Source organism: Anas acuta, chromosome 2 (assembly GCF_963932015.1).
Source record: "Anas acuta chromosome 2, bAnaAcu1.1, whole genome shotgun sequence".
NCBI classification, from domain to species: Eukaryota; Metazoa; Chordata; class Aves; order Anseriformes; family Anatidae; genus Anas; species Anas acuta.
In genome coordinates, this window is record NC_088980.1 from 122864777 (window position 1) to 122878551 (window position 13775).

The 13775-nt window shown below is 39.5% G+C and overlaps 1 protein-coding gene across 13 annotated transcripts in view; it reads left to right on the forward strand.

Moving 5' to 3' along the window:
• The window catches only part of CSPP1 (centrosome and spindle pole associated protein 1), a 60196-nt gene extending 46852 nt beyond the window's left edge, over positions 1 to 13344 (forward strand). For all 13 annotated transcript variants that reach the window (XM_068672029.1, XM_068672040.1, XM_068672032.1 and 10 more), the window contains 6 exons: positions 726 to 866; positions 5586 to 5626; positions 6969 to 7029; positions 10479 to 10588; positions 10978 to 11128; positions 12472 to 13344. In XM_068672029.1, the coding sequence (XP_068528130.1) occupies positions 726 to 866; positions 5586 to 5626; positions 6969 to 7029; positions 10479 to 10588; positions 10978 to 11128; positions 12472 to 12698 (731 nt within the window). In that variant the 3' untranslated portion in view covers positions 12699 to 13344. The remainder of the gene's footprint in view (positions 1 to 725; positions 867 to 5585; positions 5627 to 6968; positions 7030 to 10478; positions 10589 to 10977; positions 11129 to 12471) is intronic.
• The last annotated feature ends 431 nt before the right edge of the window (positions 13345 to 13775 follow it).

A 13775-nucleotide genomic window follows, 5' to 3' on the forward strand; every position in this document is an offset into this window, starting at 1 on the left:
TAAGTTTGGATTTATAGAATACCTTGGAAGTTTTGTTAAATTTTTATTATATGATTCAATCAAGTCACGTAAAATTTATAGTTAGATTTTTAGACACACTCTAAATTTCTAATGCATTCTAGATTTTGGGGGAAGAAAGTATTACTCTTTTTCTGTAAGGGCCTTGTAACTAGATATCACATCCTGAAATCAAACAAGAGCTCAAGACCTTTCAAGTGAAGGTATGTTGACCTGCACCTCTTACAACTATCATAAAGAGTGATATGTAGTGCTTTATAACACTCTGGGAAAGAGCACACCCACCCTTCATTAGTTCTGCTTCTGGAGTTGGACTATTTTCCTGTCATGTACATGAGGTCCAAAAGAGATTTGGCATTGTAATATAGAATTATCAGTTAGGACATGCACTTAGCTTCCAGTCCTTGCTTCCTGGATTTATTATGCATTTGGTACTGTGATGTTACTGAAAGTAGAATGAATTTGATTTTTACTCCCCAACAAAATATGATTCTATGTAACTTTATTTCTACTCCAACAGAAAAAAAAATATTTTTGGTATTGTAGTAAAGTTACAAAACTGTTGCTAGGGTGGCTCATCATCTTGGTCATTGTCACCATTTAAAAAAAATGTTTCTTATGGCTTTGTATCTGTATATGCTTCTTCAAAGATGTTTTTCAGAAGTATTAGTTTAAATCAAAATTTAAATTTGCTGTTTTGGTTCTAGATTCTGAAACGCGCATAGGCTTGAGACATATGTACCCTGACCCTCCAAAAGATGATCAGACGCTAGAGATTCAACAGCAGGCACTGTTGAGGGAGCAGCAGAAGAAACTTGACAGAATGAGAATGAGGAGAGAAACAGGAGGTAAGGAATGAATGGACCGAGATAATTTCAATGATTTTGTTTATTGTTTTTGTATTTGGTGTTTAAAAAATGCCAGCTCTACTTTTATTTCCTTGATGTTCACTATCAGCACTGCAATACAAAAGAGGAAAGCACCAGAATGCTGAAATTCTGTCATAAGGTAGAGCGTAGAAGTATTGAATGGCTTTTTTTAATTAGTGTGACTGCCTACTTCTCCTTGCTTCCCTGAAAGTAATTTAACTACCTTTTTGTGTTAACTTCAGAAAAATGCAAGAGAAAAGTAGGCTGGTAACTATTTCATAAGGAAAAATGTAGAGCAAAAAAATCTATGATTTGTGATAGAAGCGTTAGCAGGTAAGTTGGTAAGTTCCTTATGGCATTTCTTCAGTTCTCACTGAAGAAGTAGATGGCTTTGAAACTGAATTGGTTAAATTGCAGCCAATGTGTCTCTTTTTCCTGCTTTTTGTAACATATTAGATTTCTCTTATTTTCAGTCATGATTTCACTGCTTCATAGTTTCAGAAATCTGTATCCTTAAAGAGGTTTTGCTTTAGAAACCACGCATAAGATGTCATTACCGGCTTGAGGTTCTGGAATTAAATGTTCCTTGTCTTGCTTGACAGAAATCATCCTATTATAATAAAATTTTAACAGCCTAACATAGTAAAACTTTTTTTGTTGCATATAATGAACAGTAGTGAAAAATAAATGTAATGCCCTGCTCTTGCATGCTTTGTTTAACTTCAAATGCAGTGTTCATTCAGATATCTTTTACAGTTGTGAAAAGAGTAGTATCCCAAGTTATTTTAGATATTCTTTAAAAATAGCATGAGAGTTGCTTCAGCCTTTCCAAAAGTTGTAGTTGCAGCTATACGAATGACACTCAAAACTGAGTTAAGATACAATTTCTCAGAAAAGGTTTGTCTGGGTATTTCACACCGGCCCTACTAAATTTCTGAAAATGAAGTAAGTTCATGTCTGTGGCAAGTTAGCCTTGTCTAGCAGCTAACTCCCACCCAGCTCCTTTCCTGCCAGCTTTCTGCCTCACCCCTTGCCAGGATGGGGTGAGGGGAAAAGTAGGGAAAACAGAAAGGAGAAAGCTTGATCGTTACTTGAGGACAGGGAGATGGCCAACCGGTTGTTGTTACAGGCAAAACAGATCTGTCTTGGGGGAAATTAACATAATTTATTATTAATTCAATTAATTCAATAATTTATTATTAATTCAAATAAATAATTAATTACTAAGGTGGGGCAGCAGGAAGTAAATGATAAACATTAAAGACCTTTATGGAATACGGAAAATTGTGAAGTGTAAATATGGAAAATACTCAGAAAAGTTGAATGCCTCTTACTATCGGTCATGCTTTGAGGCTTGATGGTGGAGTTACCAGTTCATAAACCCATAGGTGAGAGAGGTTAACAAAACCAGATACCAAGATGTAGAAGGTGAGAGTTACTTGAAGGGTGTTTTATTTGGTACCCTGGTGAGCATTGCAGGGTGTCCTGTTTTTTGGACGGAGGTTTTGGTGTTCAAGTGATGTGTGTAATACTGCTAAAGGTGTAATAGAACATTGCAGTCTCAAGTAAGTCTATCTGTATCATCATCTGAGCTGATTACAAGCTCTCTGGTATCACGTAGCATCTAAATTTTGTGTATAGGGTTGTCTTCAGTCTTGCCCTTTCTTGGATTGACTGAAACGATGAAAAAGAATTGGCTAGCTTTGGCTGAGAACTGTGTTCTTGTTGTGGTTCCGCTCGAGTGGGCAGCCGAGCTCCACCACAGCCGCTCTCTCACTCCCCCTCCTCAAAGAGGAATGGGGAGAAAATATGTGAAAAGGGCTCAAGGGTTGAGATAAGGACGAGAAAATCATGCAATAATTATTGTAACGGGCAAACCAGACTCAGCATAAGAAGATAGTAAGATTTATTGCTCATTACTAACAAGCTAGAGAAGTGAGAAACAAAGGAAAGAAACCAAATGCACCTTCCCCCCCATCCACCCTCTTCCACCTCCTCCCCCCGAGCGGCGCAGGGGAACAGGGGAATGGGGGTTATGGTCAGTCTACAGCACTTCTTCTCTGCCGCTCCTTCTCGGTCACTCTCGTCCCCTGTGCTGTGGGGTCCCACCCACGGGATACAGTCCTTGATGAACTGATCCGGCGTGGGCTTTCCACAGGCAGCAGCTCTTCCAGAACTGCTCCAGATATGGGTCCGTACCACGGGGTCCATCCCTCAGGAGAAAACTGCTCCAACCTGGCTCCCCTACGGGCAGCAGCTCCTGCCAGGTCACCTGCTCCTGCGTGGGCTCCTCTCCACGGGCTACAGGTCCGGCCCGGAATCTGCTCTGGCAGGGGTCTTCCACAGGCGGCAGCCTCCGTCAGTGCAGGGCCACCTGCTCCACCGTGGTCTCCTCCACCAGCTGCAGCGTGGAACCCTGCTCCACCGTGGTACTCCATGGGCTGCAGGGGGACATCCTGCTTCACCATGGGCCTCACCACAGGCCGCAGGGGACTTCTGCTCCGGCGCCTGGAGCACCTCTCCGCCTCCTTCTACACTGACCTTGGTGCTGTTCCTCACTCCCTTGACTCTCCCGGCTGCTGTGTGGCGCAGCGTTTTTTCCCTGTCTTAAATATTCTCTCAGAGAGGCGCAAAACAACATCGCTTATTGGCTCAGCTCTGGAAAACAATGGGGCCCTTCCCAAACATGGGGCAGCTTCTAGATCTTTCTCACAGAAACCACCCCTATGGCCCCCTGCTACCAAAACTTTGCCACGTAAACCCACTACAGTTCTTGATTTTTATTTATTTTTTTTTTCTCCATTCGAATATTTTTCAATAGGCCAGTCTGAGAAGGCTTCAATCTAATGTTGTCTGGAGAGGAACTTCCACCAGCTAGAAAGCAAATTTGCCTTTTTTCATTAATTTTAAGGATGAGCAGTCATTTTAGACAAAAGCTGATGCTAAATGGGTAATGCAAGCTTGAATGGTTACAACCTAAACAGGCATTTCCTGCAACAATTTAGATTAGTTACCCAAGCAGCTGATTTTTAACATGACTTTCCACTGATGCTTGTGGAGGATCCTTGAGCAGCCTTTCCTCTCTCTCAATCTCTCTTACAGCTTTACAACATCATTTAGCTTTATGGCCTGTCGCTGTGTACTGAGCGAGGTAATTAATTAGTTACCGTGTTATCTCTGTATTTCCAGCTCATTTTCCTCAGAGACATGTTCCTCATCTTCCCCTCACTGAAAATAGATGAGCGGTTTTATTGTCTGATTTGAGGCAGAAAGGAAGATGAATTAAAGCAATATGTGGTTTTGTACTGTGGGTAAGATGCCGTATTGTAGGCTGTAGTGGCAGAGGCTTGCCTGTTTTCCTACGCTATATGGAAATGTCCTTTACCTTACATGCTTACTGTTATGTTTTTCTTTTTTTTTTTCTCTTTACATTACAAGAGAAATATTTTGACTGTTGGTGGAATCTGAAAAATTAGTAATTTTTATACGCCCAAAATATTTTTAAATGTTTGGTATTTCTCTATAAACAAGTCAGTTTTTTTGGTCTTCTGGATGATTATTTTTTGGGGAGACGGGAGAGGAGGCACAGGTTTGACATAGTTGTACTGAAGCTCTGGGCTCTGCTTGACTTAGGAGTGCCTTAGCAGGAGTGGGCTGTTGGTCAGTCCAGGAGGAGTGAGAGCCAGCGTGCTGTGATTTTGCGATGCTAGACAGGGTCAGGTACACACTATGTAGATTTGCTAGACGAAGTTGCAGGAAATAGGAAAGGTATTATAAAATCTTCAAATTAAATATTTGAACTGTAGTTTCTCCTGTTGCTTGGGCTTGCTCCTTTATATTTCCAGTCTGCATGAGGTCCTGTTAGGTTAACGTTCAAGACGGTCACCTGTGCTCTCCAGACTGGGGATTTTTGTCCTTAGACAAGTACGTTCCTCTGTGAAATGATATGTATGCTAGGGAAGGGAGGATAATGTTTATTGGAACTAGTTGGAAGACCTAGTACTTGGAGTTCTTGTGTATAATTTGGGAAGTTTAAATTCTGACTTACTATATAGACAACACTTGGACATGAACCATCTATAACAAGTATTTACAGCATTGTTGTAAACACAGCACTGAACCAGTTCTTACTGTTGCATTATAGAGAACTTTTTTTCAGAAATCAGTACAATTTAGTGGGATTTTAACGTTTAATGAAGTGTAATTCTGTTTTCTAAAGGAATTAATTTCTAGTAGTAACAAAAATAGTTATACTTCCTTCTGCTGGAAAATGTGTTTAAAGTCAACAAACCAGGTTTTGAGCGATGTGAGAAATGGCTGATTTTGTTAGCTCTGAGCCACATTGTTCTGGTGTGAAAAGTGTGCTTGCTGATTGGGAGAGACTGGTAAGTGCAGCCCTAACAGGGGTGCACACATGCCCAGCACGCTCAGAAATAATATACTACTGAATTCTGTTTGATTTTTCTGATACTACTTAAATTGACATAAGGAAACTGCCATGAACATTGCATTCAAATGTTTTGAAATGATTCATTAAAATATACAGAATTCTTAAGAAACCTGTAGTAATGCATATATATATATATTTGTAATATTACAAGTTTTATCAGCATATTATGTTTTGGTATTAACTGTTTGTTTTGTTTTTTTTTTCCAATATTATGATTTTGTCCCTTGTGCATGTGGTTGTTGATGAAGGTGATTCTGCTTCTGGCTGTAACCTACAAACCATGGGACTGGTAAGAATAAAACAGCTTTTTTTTTTTTTTTTTTTAAATCATATTACTTTTTTTTTTTCAAGTGTGAGACATAATGGTTAAATTCTGTGGCTTATATAGAATTTGGAGGAAAGAATAACAGGCAGGTAACAAGACAGCAAGACTACTTATTTCTCTTGCTTGTTAATACAATGAACATGAATACAAATGAATACATGAACAATGAATACAAATAACAGCTTCTTTACATTTGATGTACAAGTTGTTTATCTTTGTATACAGAGATAGTTCGATACTCAAACTTTTTTTTTAAATATTCATCAGTATTTTGTATTCATGTGATCTGGGGGCGTGAATTAGTAGCAAAAGCCAAGCCAGTAGCAGTTGCTGTGAATTTGGATGACTCAAGTGATTCACACAGCAGTAAATAATTAGACTTAGTGTCTCAAATTAGATGTTTATATTCTGATATAGTGAGAAGAGCACAATAAAGTGCTGTCAATTTGGAATTGTTTTTACTCACCCAGCTACAGAACAGCAGAGTTCAGTGGTGTCTCATGGGATTGTGGGACCGTGCAAGATAAAAGACTGTGCAATAGCCAAGCCATTCGCCTCAAGGATAATACTGTAACCATATACAGAAGGGGAACGTTATTTAAATAAAACCCAAACCATAATGCATTTTAAAGTTGTAAATTATTACCTGGAATTCTTCTTCGGAGCAATGATTTACCGTAACAATTTTCTCTTGTTCCATTTCCTCTGATAGTTTCCATTACTTTGATTTTGGAGTGATTTTCAATATAAATTTTCCTAGTAGAATTCCTGTAACAAATGGTTGCAACTCTGCAATGAGCTGTAAGCCATGCTCTTAAGTGCTTGTTATTACTACACAGATATTTGCTATTTTAATGCCAGAGATTGTGTGTGGTGGGATTAGTGAAACATAAGAAATCTTTCTTCATTTGATCAGAAGTTTGTACAAACCTTGGAAGCTGTCTTTAGTCTTGCACCTAGCGTTGACTTTTCTAAAACTCAAGCAGAGTGAGTAGGGTGCATTTATTGGTGGACGTGTGGGTTACACAAATCACCACAATAGTGGCCGTGTGTAGATAGTTTCAGCACATGATGTTGCTACAGAAAGTCAAAAAAACCAAACAATGCTTACAGAGAACTGAACTATATTTAAAAAATGCATTGTTTTATAGCTATGAAGTAAGGCCTTTATAGCCTACAGAGCACTGCATAGCTTCTATTTATTTTGCAGGGCTTCAGCAAAAGTTAAATTTCTATTATTTATCATTAGGCCTCCAAAAGACACAGCGACATCTGACTTGGCATGTTTTCTGTTTCCCTTTTGTAGTTCAGAAATGACTCTGAGTTTTTGAAGAATTCCCTGCTGGAATCTGACAGCGCTTTTATTGGTGAGTTTATAGCTCCCTTTAACTGTGGGATGATGCATGTACAAACACGCCGTTAAATATAATGATGTTTCTCTACAATGGTTATTGCTGCTTTAAAAGTTGCAGTGGGTACGGCAATTGTGATTTTTAGTGTTAGAAAATTACTACTCCACATAAAAATGTAGATCTTTATGGGGTTGTACTGCAATAAATCTGGGTAGATCACGCCTAAAATTAATGGTGCTGCTAAGTAGCCTCACACTACTTCATATCTTTTCATGAGAAAGCATCTTCCTTTGTAGTGCTCCGATTGGGATCTTAGTTTTGTTGAGGAACTTTATCTGTTTTGTTTTTGTGGGTTGTTTTTAGTGGGATTTTCTGTGTTTTGTTTTTTAACTAAAAATCAGAAATGGGAAAAACAAACAAACAAACAAAAAAACCAACAATCAGCTGAGGTCTCTAAGTGATATTTTTCCATTAATAGGTATTACAGAGCCTTGAAATTCTCTTCTGTCTTCTATGGGAAATAATGTTACAAGGCTTTTTATTCTTTCCTGTCAGGGAAATGCAGTTGGTTCCTGCAAAAGCTTTTTAATGAAACTAGATATATTTCCATATCCTGATGATTATAATCTCTGCTTTTGCTTAAAAGCAGGATTTTTCGTTTGAAAAGTATTTCTAGGAGGTGCTGGAGTACACAGCAGAACCTGGCCTTAGGAAGGGCTTTCAGGATATTGCTTTTAGACTTTTCTAATGCATTTGGTACTCTCTTTAGTCTGCGTTAGACTCTTCAGATTAGGCAATGCTAGTTGTTATCTACTGCCCAAATGCTGAAAAGGTGTTTAGTGTCCCTTGATATGAGGGTCTGGAATCTGGCGAGATACCCTGTGCCTAATAGTAGCCAGAAGAGGTGCCTGGGGAAGAATATGAGGAGGGCAGGCGTGTAGCAGCATTGCAGAGTACTCTTGAGCCTCAAGTGCTTCGTAGCTGAGGGGCTTCCTGAATCAAATGTGTTTGCATTTAGTAAGTCATGAAAAGCTGGGTCCTCAGCAGGTTGCCTGCCATGAATTGGGATCAGTACTTCTGAATTCCTGTGCCTGTTTAACATCAGCAGCATGGCATGGATGAACTTCCACGTCTGTCACTGTGTCTTGTGTGAAGCATCTCCTTTCATCTGCTTCACCTGTGCAATGTGGTGCTCCCTGTTCTTTTATTAGCCGCTTTCACAAAGGTTCATGGATTTTGTAGTCCTCATTCTTCTCTTCCTCCTCCCTCTCCAGTTGATTTCTGCAACTTAGTGAGGTGGTGGAATTAATGTAGGATACTATTCACACTTCTTTTTTCTTTTTTTTCCATAAATCGTTTATTGGCGTTAAAAAAACGTGTTCTGTGGACACTGACAGAAACTTTTTACTCTTTGTGTTATTTGGCTTTTAAAAACAGGTACTGAAAATTTGAATATGAATCTGGTGACTTCTGTCCCTGAAATGAAGATAAAAAAAACTGTTGTTATCAGTAGGCTACCTGCTCAGTGAATTTTGCTGACATTTTCTGGGGGCCTGTTGGGAAGCAGTTTTACTTGGGGTGTATTTTAATAATGCTTTTCATTTCCTAGAAAAAGCAATAACACTTTTTTTTTTTTTTTTTTTTTTACACAAGATTAAAATATAACTCAATTTGGTAATAGGTAACAGCATCACAAATGAATTTGTCTTTCCTACAGTCAGAAATCTTAATTGGGAATAAAGAGTTTTTTCTTTTTTTTTTGTCGCTTGAAACCCTACAATTTGGTAGTGTTAATGCAGTGATTTGAAAGCATGGCTGCACAGCAGGAGGAAAGATGCTTAAAGGACCTGGTAGCATCTTACACTGACAAAGCACTAGGAGTAAAAATAAATACTTCTGTAGCTTCTAGTTTGTTTCTGTTGTGATAAATTCACGTGCTTAAACAAACTGTTGTACTCTAATAGCACTGTCATGTTACCTTCTGACTCGAAGTCTGATAAATGGATTGTTAGCCATATACCCTTCAAAATTATGCTTTGTGCTCCGCCTCCGGTGAAACTGGGGGGGAGGTAGAAGAGGAAAAGGGACTAAAATCTTTATTTCTAGGAGAAAAAAAAGTGATATGAACATTTTTTTAAAAATTACCTGTTTTTGTGTCTATGAACTTCCTTGTTAATAGTAGAGATCAAATTTGTTTTTCAAAACAGAAGTATTGCAGGTTTTAACCATAAAAAGTTAATTTCTAATTTTAAGTTGAAGGTTATCAAAACTCGTGAATAATGAAATATTTAATATTTCATCACAATTTTATTTTGAAATTGCTAACAAATGAAAACAAACGTTACGTCCATGGTTGTGGTTTATTTTTAATGTCACAGTGTCCATTAAAAAAATAATAATTTAAGACATACTGCAGAATTGTTCTTTAGTGTGTGTACATCTATCTGTATGTACATAGATATTTATCTTGTTTTTAACTTTCTGTGTCATACTAGACTAAGAGCCTTCCCAAAAAAACATCATTTCATTGTTACACAAAGTAATTGGTGGCAACAGGTTCTGTTCATGCAGGATCCTTCCTTCTTTGTGGAGGCTGTGTTTTACTGGGGTATGAGAGGCACTGAGGTAAAGCACGGAGCCTGGTGACTGCACCCAGCCAGCAGCAGAGCCACAAACCAGCACTCAAGCAGCAGTTCCTGGTGCAGGAGAAAAAAAACACTGTTTCAAACAGTTTGCATTTGAATTAGTTTCCAGAATTAGTAAAGGGAGGGGAAATCAGCAAAATAGTGTGAAGCAGAGACATCACCTTTGGCTTCATTTATATTATAAACATGGATTTAACCCCGCATACCACTGCTGTCATGTGAGATGTGATCAAAAAATTAGGATTTCTTTTTCTGTATGAACAGATTCTAACACTTTATTCCATGAAAAAGCCAGGATATGACTAAGATGTGATTAAGGAACTGATTACATTACCATAAATCCCATGCAACTTACTTACATGCATAATTTAGTACACTTGTAAAGCAAGTGCATTACTGAAATGCGTTGCTGATTTCATTCCACCCAAACATTCTTGCCATCTGATTATATCTTTTGTGCTGTCAATTTGCCTCGTGTTCTCCCTTGTTCTCACTTGAGCACTCATTGCTTTCATGAAAGGTCTCGGTATAAACAAGATATGGTGAAGTCAGGCACTGGATTTGTGGGATGGGAAATGCCTGGTCTCTGTGGAAGCTATTCCTTGCCTTTGCTTGAAGCTCATCCCTTGCTGCTGTTGTGCTACCTTGTTTTTTTTTTTGCCTCTTGGTAGCACTGGTGCCATGCAAGTCCGTGTTAAATATGTGCCTCTGATACCTGTGGTTAGGTCAAGCACAATACACTGACCTGTTTCGAAGCATAAATGGGTTCGAACACTGTAGAATTTTGATCTCTTTGAAAATGATTTCACCTTTTTGCAGGTGCTAATGGAGAAACATTTCCAGCCTTAGGAGAAGTTAATTTGTCATCACAGCCTGCACCTTCTGCAAGGGAGAGGAGACGAATAAGGAAGAAAGCACTGGAGTGCACTGTAAGTATGATAGCCAGATGGACTTAACTAGGGAGGTAGAGCACAAATCTAACCTGGTCAGACTGCTCCAGTGGTTCCTTAGTGGCTGGATGATACGGGTACTTTCAAAAAGGACAACTAGCTTATACATGTACATTATTGCTGTGGTTTAACCCGGCAGGTAGCTGAGCACCGCACAGCCGTTCACTTAACTCCCCAGGGTGGGATGGAGGAGAGTCATGAAAGGTAAAAGTGTGAGAACTCATGGGTCGATGTTAAGACAGTTCAATAAGAAAAAAGGAAAAAGTAAAGAGTAATCAAAACAAGTGATGCCCAGTGAAGAAAATTAACTCTATCCCAGCCAAAAGCAGCTTTACTGAAGGATTTGTGCATGTTTGTGTTTTCTGCAGGAAGATGTTCCACGAGACCAGACCCTGTTGCTGCAGCCTGATGATTTCTCTTTGCACTCCAACTTCAGCCTTGATGTCGATCAGATGAAGGGCAAAAATGAGGAACGATTGCGCAGACTGACTGAACTTCAGCAGAAGTCTGCTCACCTAGGTATGCTCTGTGCCTTAAAGCTGATGTAGGAAATGCTAATATTAAGTAATTACATTAGTTAGAGGAACAAATATTAATATATGGCCTGTAGTTAACAGGGAGCATCTGCCTCAAACAGGAATTAGTTACAGAGTGCTGTACCTGTTGCAAGAGGTTGCCCAGAAAATTTCAAGAGTATTTTAGAGTAAACTTAGAAGAGCAACTCCTGTCTGACAGGACTGTGGTACTGACAGGACTTCTACCTGTCCTGTGTATATTGTACCTCACGTGGCAGTGTGTCCCTGCTACCAGGAGGATGTGGATATCCAACTATGTAGCTGAAATGCTACTGGAAAGAAATCAAACTTCTGACTGATGTTGACAAGATGCCCAGCCTTTAATTTAGCTGATGCAATTTGTGCTAATGAATTCTTTCATATGAGACAGAAAAAAAGAGATTTTTTTTTTTTTCAGTAGGGCAGTTGCTATGCTGTCTAGGTAATTACAGTATCAGTGTCCTTTTTCTAAACTTAATGAGAGTGTAGATACTGGCAGTTTTTTTTTTTTTCTGATTCTGTTTCTATGGGTACTCTTACAACCAGCTCATTTTTTTTGTTTATTATAGCTATTTTACTGTGATTTTTCAGTTCTTATAAAAAAATAACAAACACAACCCAAACCACCATTCATATTCATTGCTTCTGTATTCTAAACAAATGTATTACCCGAACCCTTCACTACTTCTAGTCCATCCAAACATTTTTGCCTTGTGAACTCCTTTTGCTTCTCTGCCCTTGTTCTGTATCATCTCGTCTTTATAATTGTTCTTACTTCCAGCTTCTGGAAAATTTAAATAATTACTTTATCTTAGGATGCTTTTCAGAATGGCTGTGCCTTAGTATTATTAGCTGTGCTGGAATGTGATGTGTACACTTATTTGCATTTATGCTGTTTACCAGTGTTAAAATACTTCTCTTTCTTGGGCTTAGAGGCTGTCTCTACAGGAGTGGCTGTAACGCTGTAATTTAATGGCTTTATATTTATATATGCATACATGCACTAGCAGATTTGACTCCTCTCTGCAAGAGGAGGCTTTAGGAAAGAAGTCTGCCAGGTTGCCTGTACTTGCCCCGTGTCAATCTGACGTGGGGCATTAGCCATGGAAGGCCTGCAGGATTTACTGACTGTGCTGGGCCCATTCCCCAGAACATCTGAAATGCGTGTTCAGTAGAAACAAGTGCCACCTGAAGGCATTATGCCTTTATTCCATTCCAGATGACCATGTTCAGTGTGGCAGTGATGCTGTGACAAGCTGCGTGAAGCTTTTTCACCTTCAGCATACGTTTGCTGCCCTCTTTCCCCAGGTGACAACATTTCCTTAGGGGACACGGACGACCTGTTGAAGCGCTCTCCATCCAAGGACGGCCAGCGGCCCGCTTCTGGTGACTCCATTGCAACAGAGCCCTGGCTGCGCCCTGGCACTTCAGAAACGCTCCGAAGGTTCATGGCCGAGCAGCCGAGCCCAGCAAAGCTTTCCCCTGAGAACACGCTGCTGCTCAGCTGGCAAGGCCTCTCAACCGCGCATGGCTGAACCAAACCCGCCTCGACACCAGCTGTGCCTTTCCACGGGGAATGGACTGTCCCGGCCCGTCACTACTGCACTTTTATGGTCTCTCGTAGGGGTAGTTCTACTTCATGTAAATAGCGGGGAGCTCTCTGTGTGTAATTTAAATGATAGCAATAATGAAGAAAGAGAAGCTGCAGCATAATGGAGACTCTCAGAGCAGGGATGTTTACGCATTACATCACAGTGGAATTGGAGTCATAGTCCAGTGGTTTTTGCACTTTTTATTCAAGTTAGTTTCAGCCTCAGAGATGATTTACCAGAAAAAACTGTGTGTGTGTGTGTGTGTGAATTTGATATTAAATCAGAGTTATTTTTTAGCTTTGTTTATAGCCTAACTCAAAAACTGTTTGGAAAGAGGAGCCCAGCAGCAGGGGTAGAGGTTAAGCTTTTACCAAAAGAGTAAATAACTTGTGAGGAGGGCACTTGCTCCTTTCATAGTGATGAGTGCCTGCCCTGCTCAAAAGGTCAGCAAACAGTTTTATGGAAAAAAAAGTCTATTAGCATCGTATCGTATGTTTCTAACTTGTTATGTGCTGGAACTGCAGATAGTGTTGCATATATTTAATTTATGTTTCTGATTTAAGAGTTAATAAATTATTTTGTTACTAAAGACTGTGAAAGACAACTTTAATTTTCATTTATCACTTGCTACAGCTTGCTGTTACTACTGAACAGACTAGAAGGGTGAGGCCATCTTCAAAGCAGCAGGAAAAAACACATGGAAATGGTGCCAAATAAAAGCACAGATATGAAGCAAGGCAGCTGTGTTAGATGGAAGGGTCTAAGAGTTCTGTAAACTGAGAATAAAGGTAAGGATGGGACTTCTCTCATGGTTAGATATTCCTGGCCACAGGCTAAAGTTTTGACCAGCTGAAGAAAGAAGCGCTTTGTAAAAATTATGACACTTTTACTAAAAACGGTTTCTTCAAGCCTCTGTCCACATACCAAAAGGCTAAGGCAGTTCTGTGATGAAGGCAGGTAGCAGATGCTTGCTGTGAGAGATGCTTGCTTAAGGTCGTGTTGCCAGGCTGCTTTGTGCGT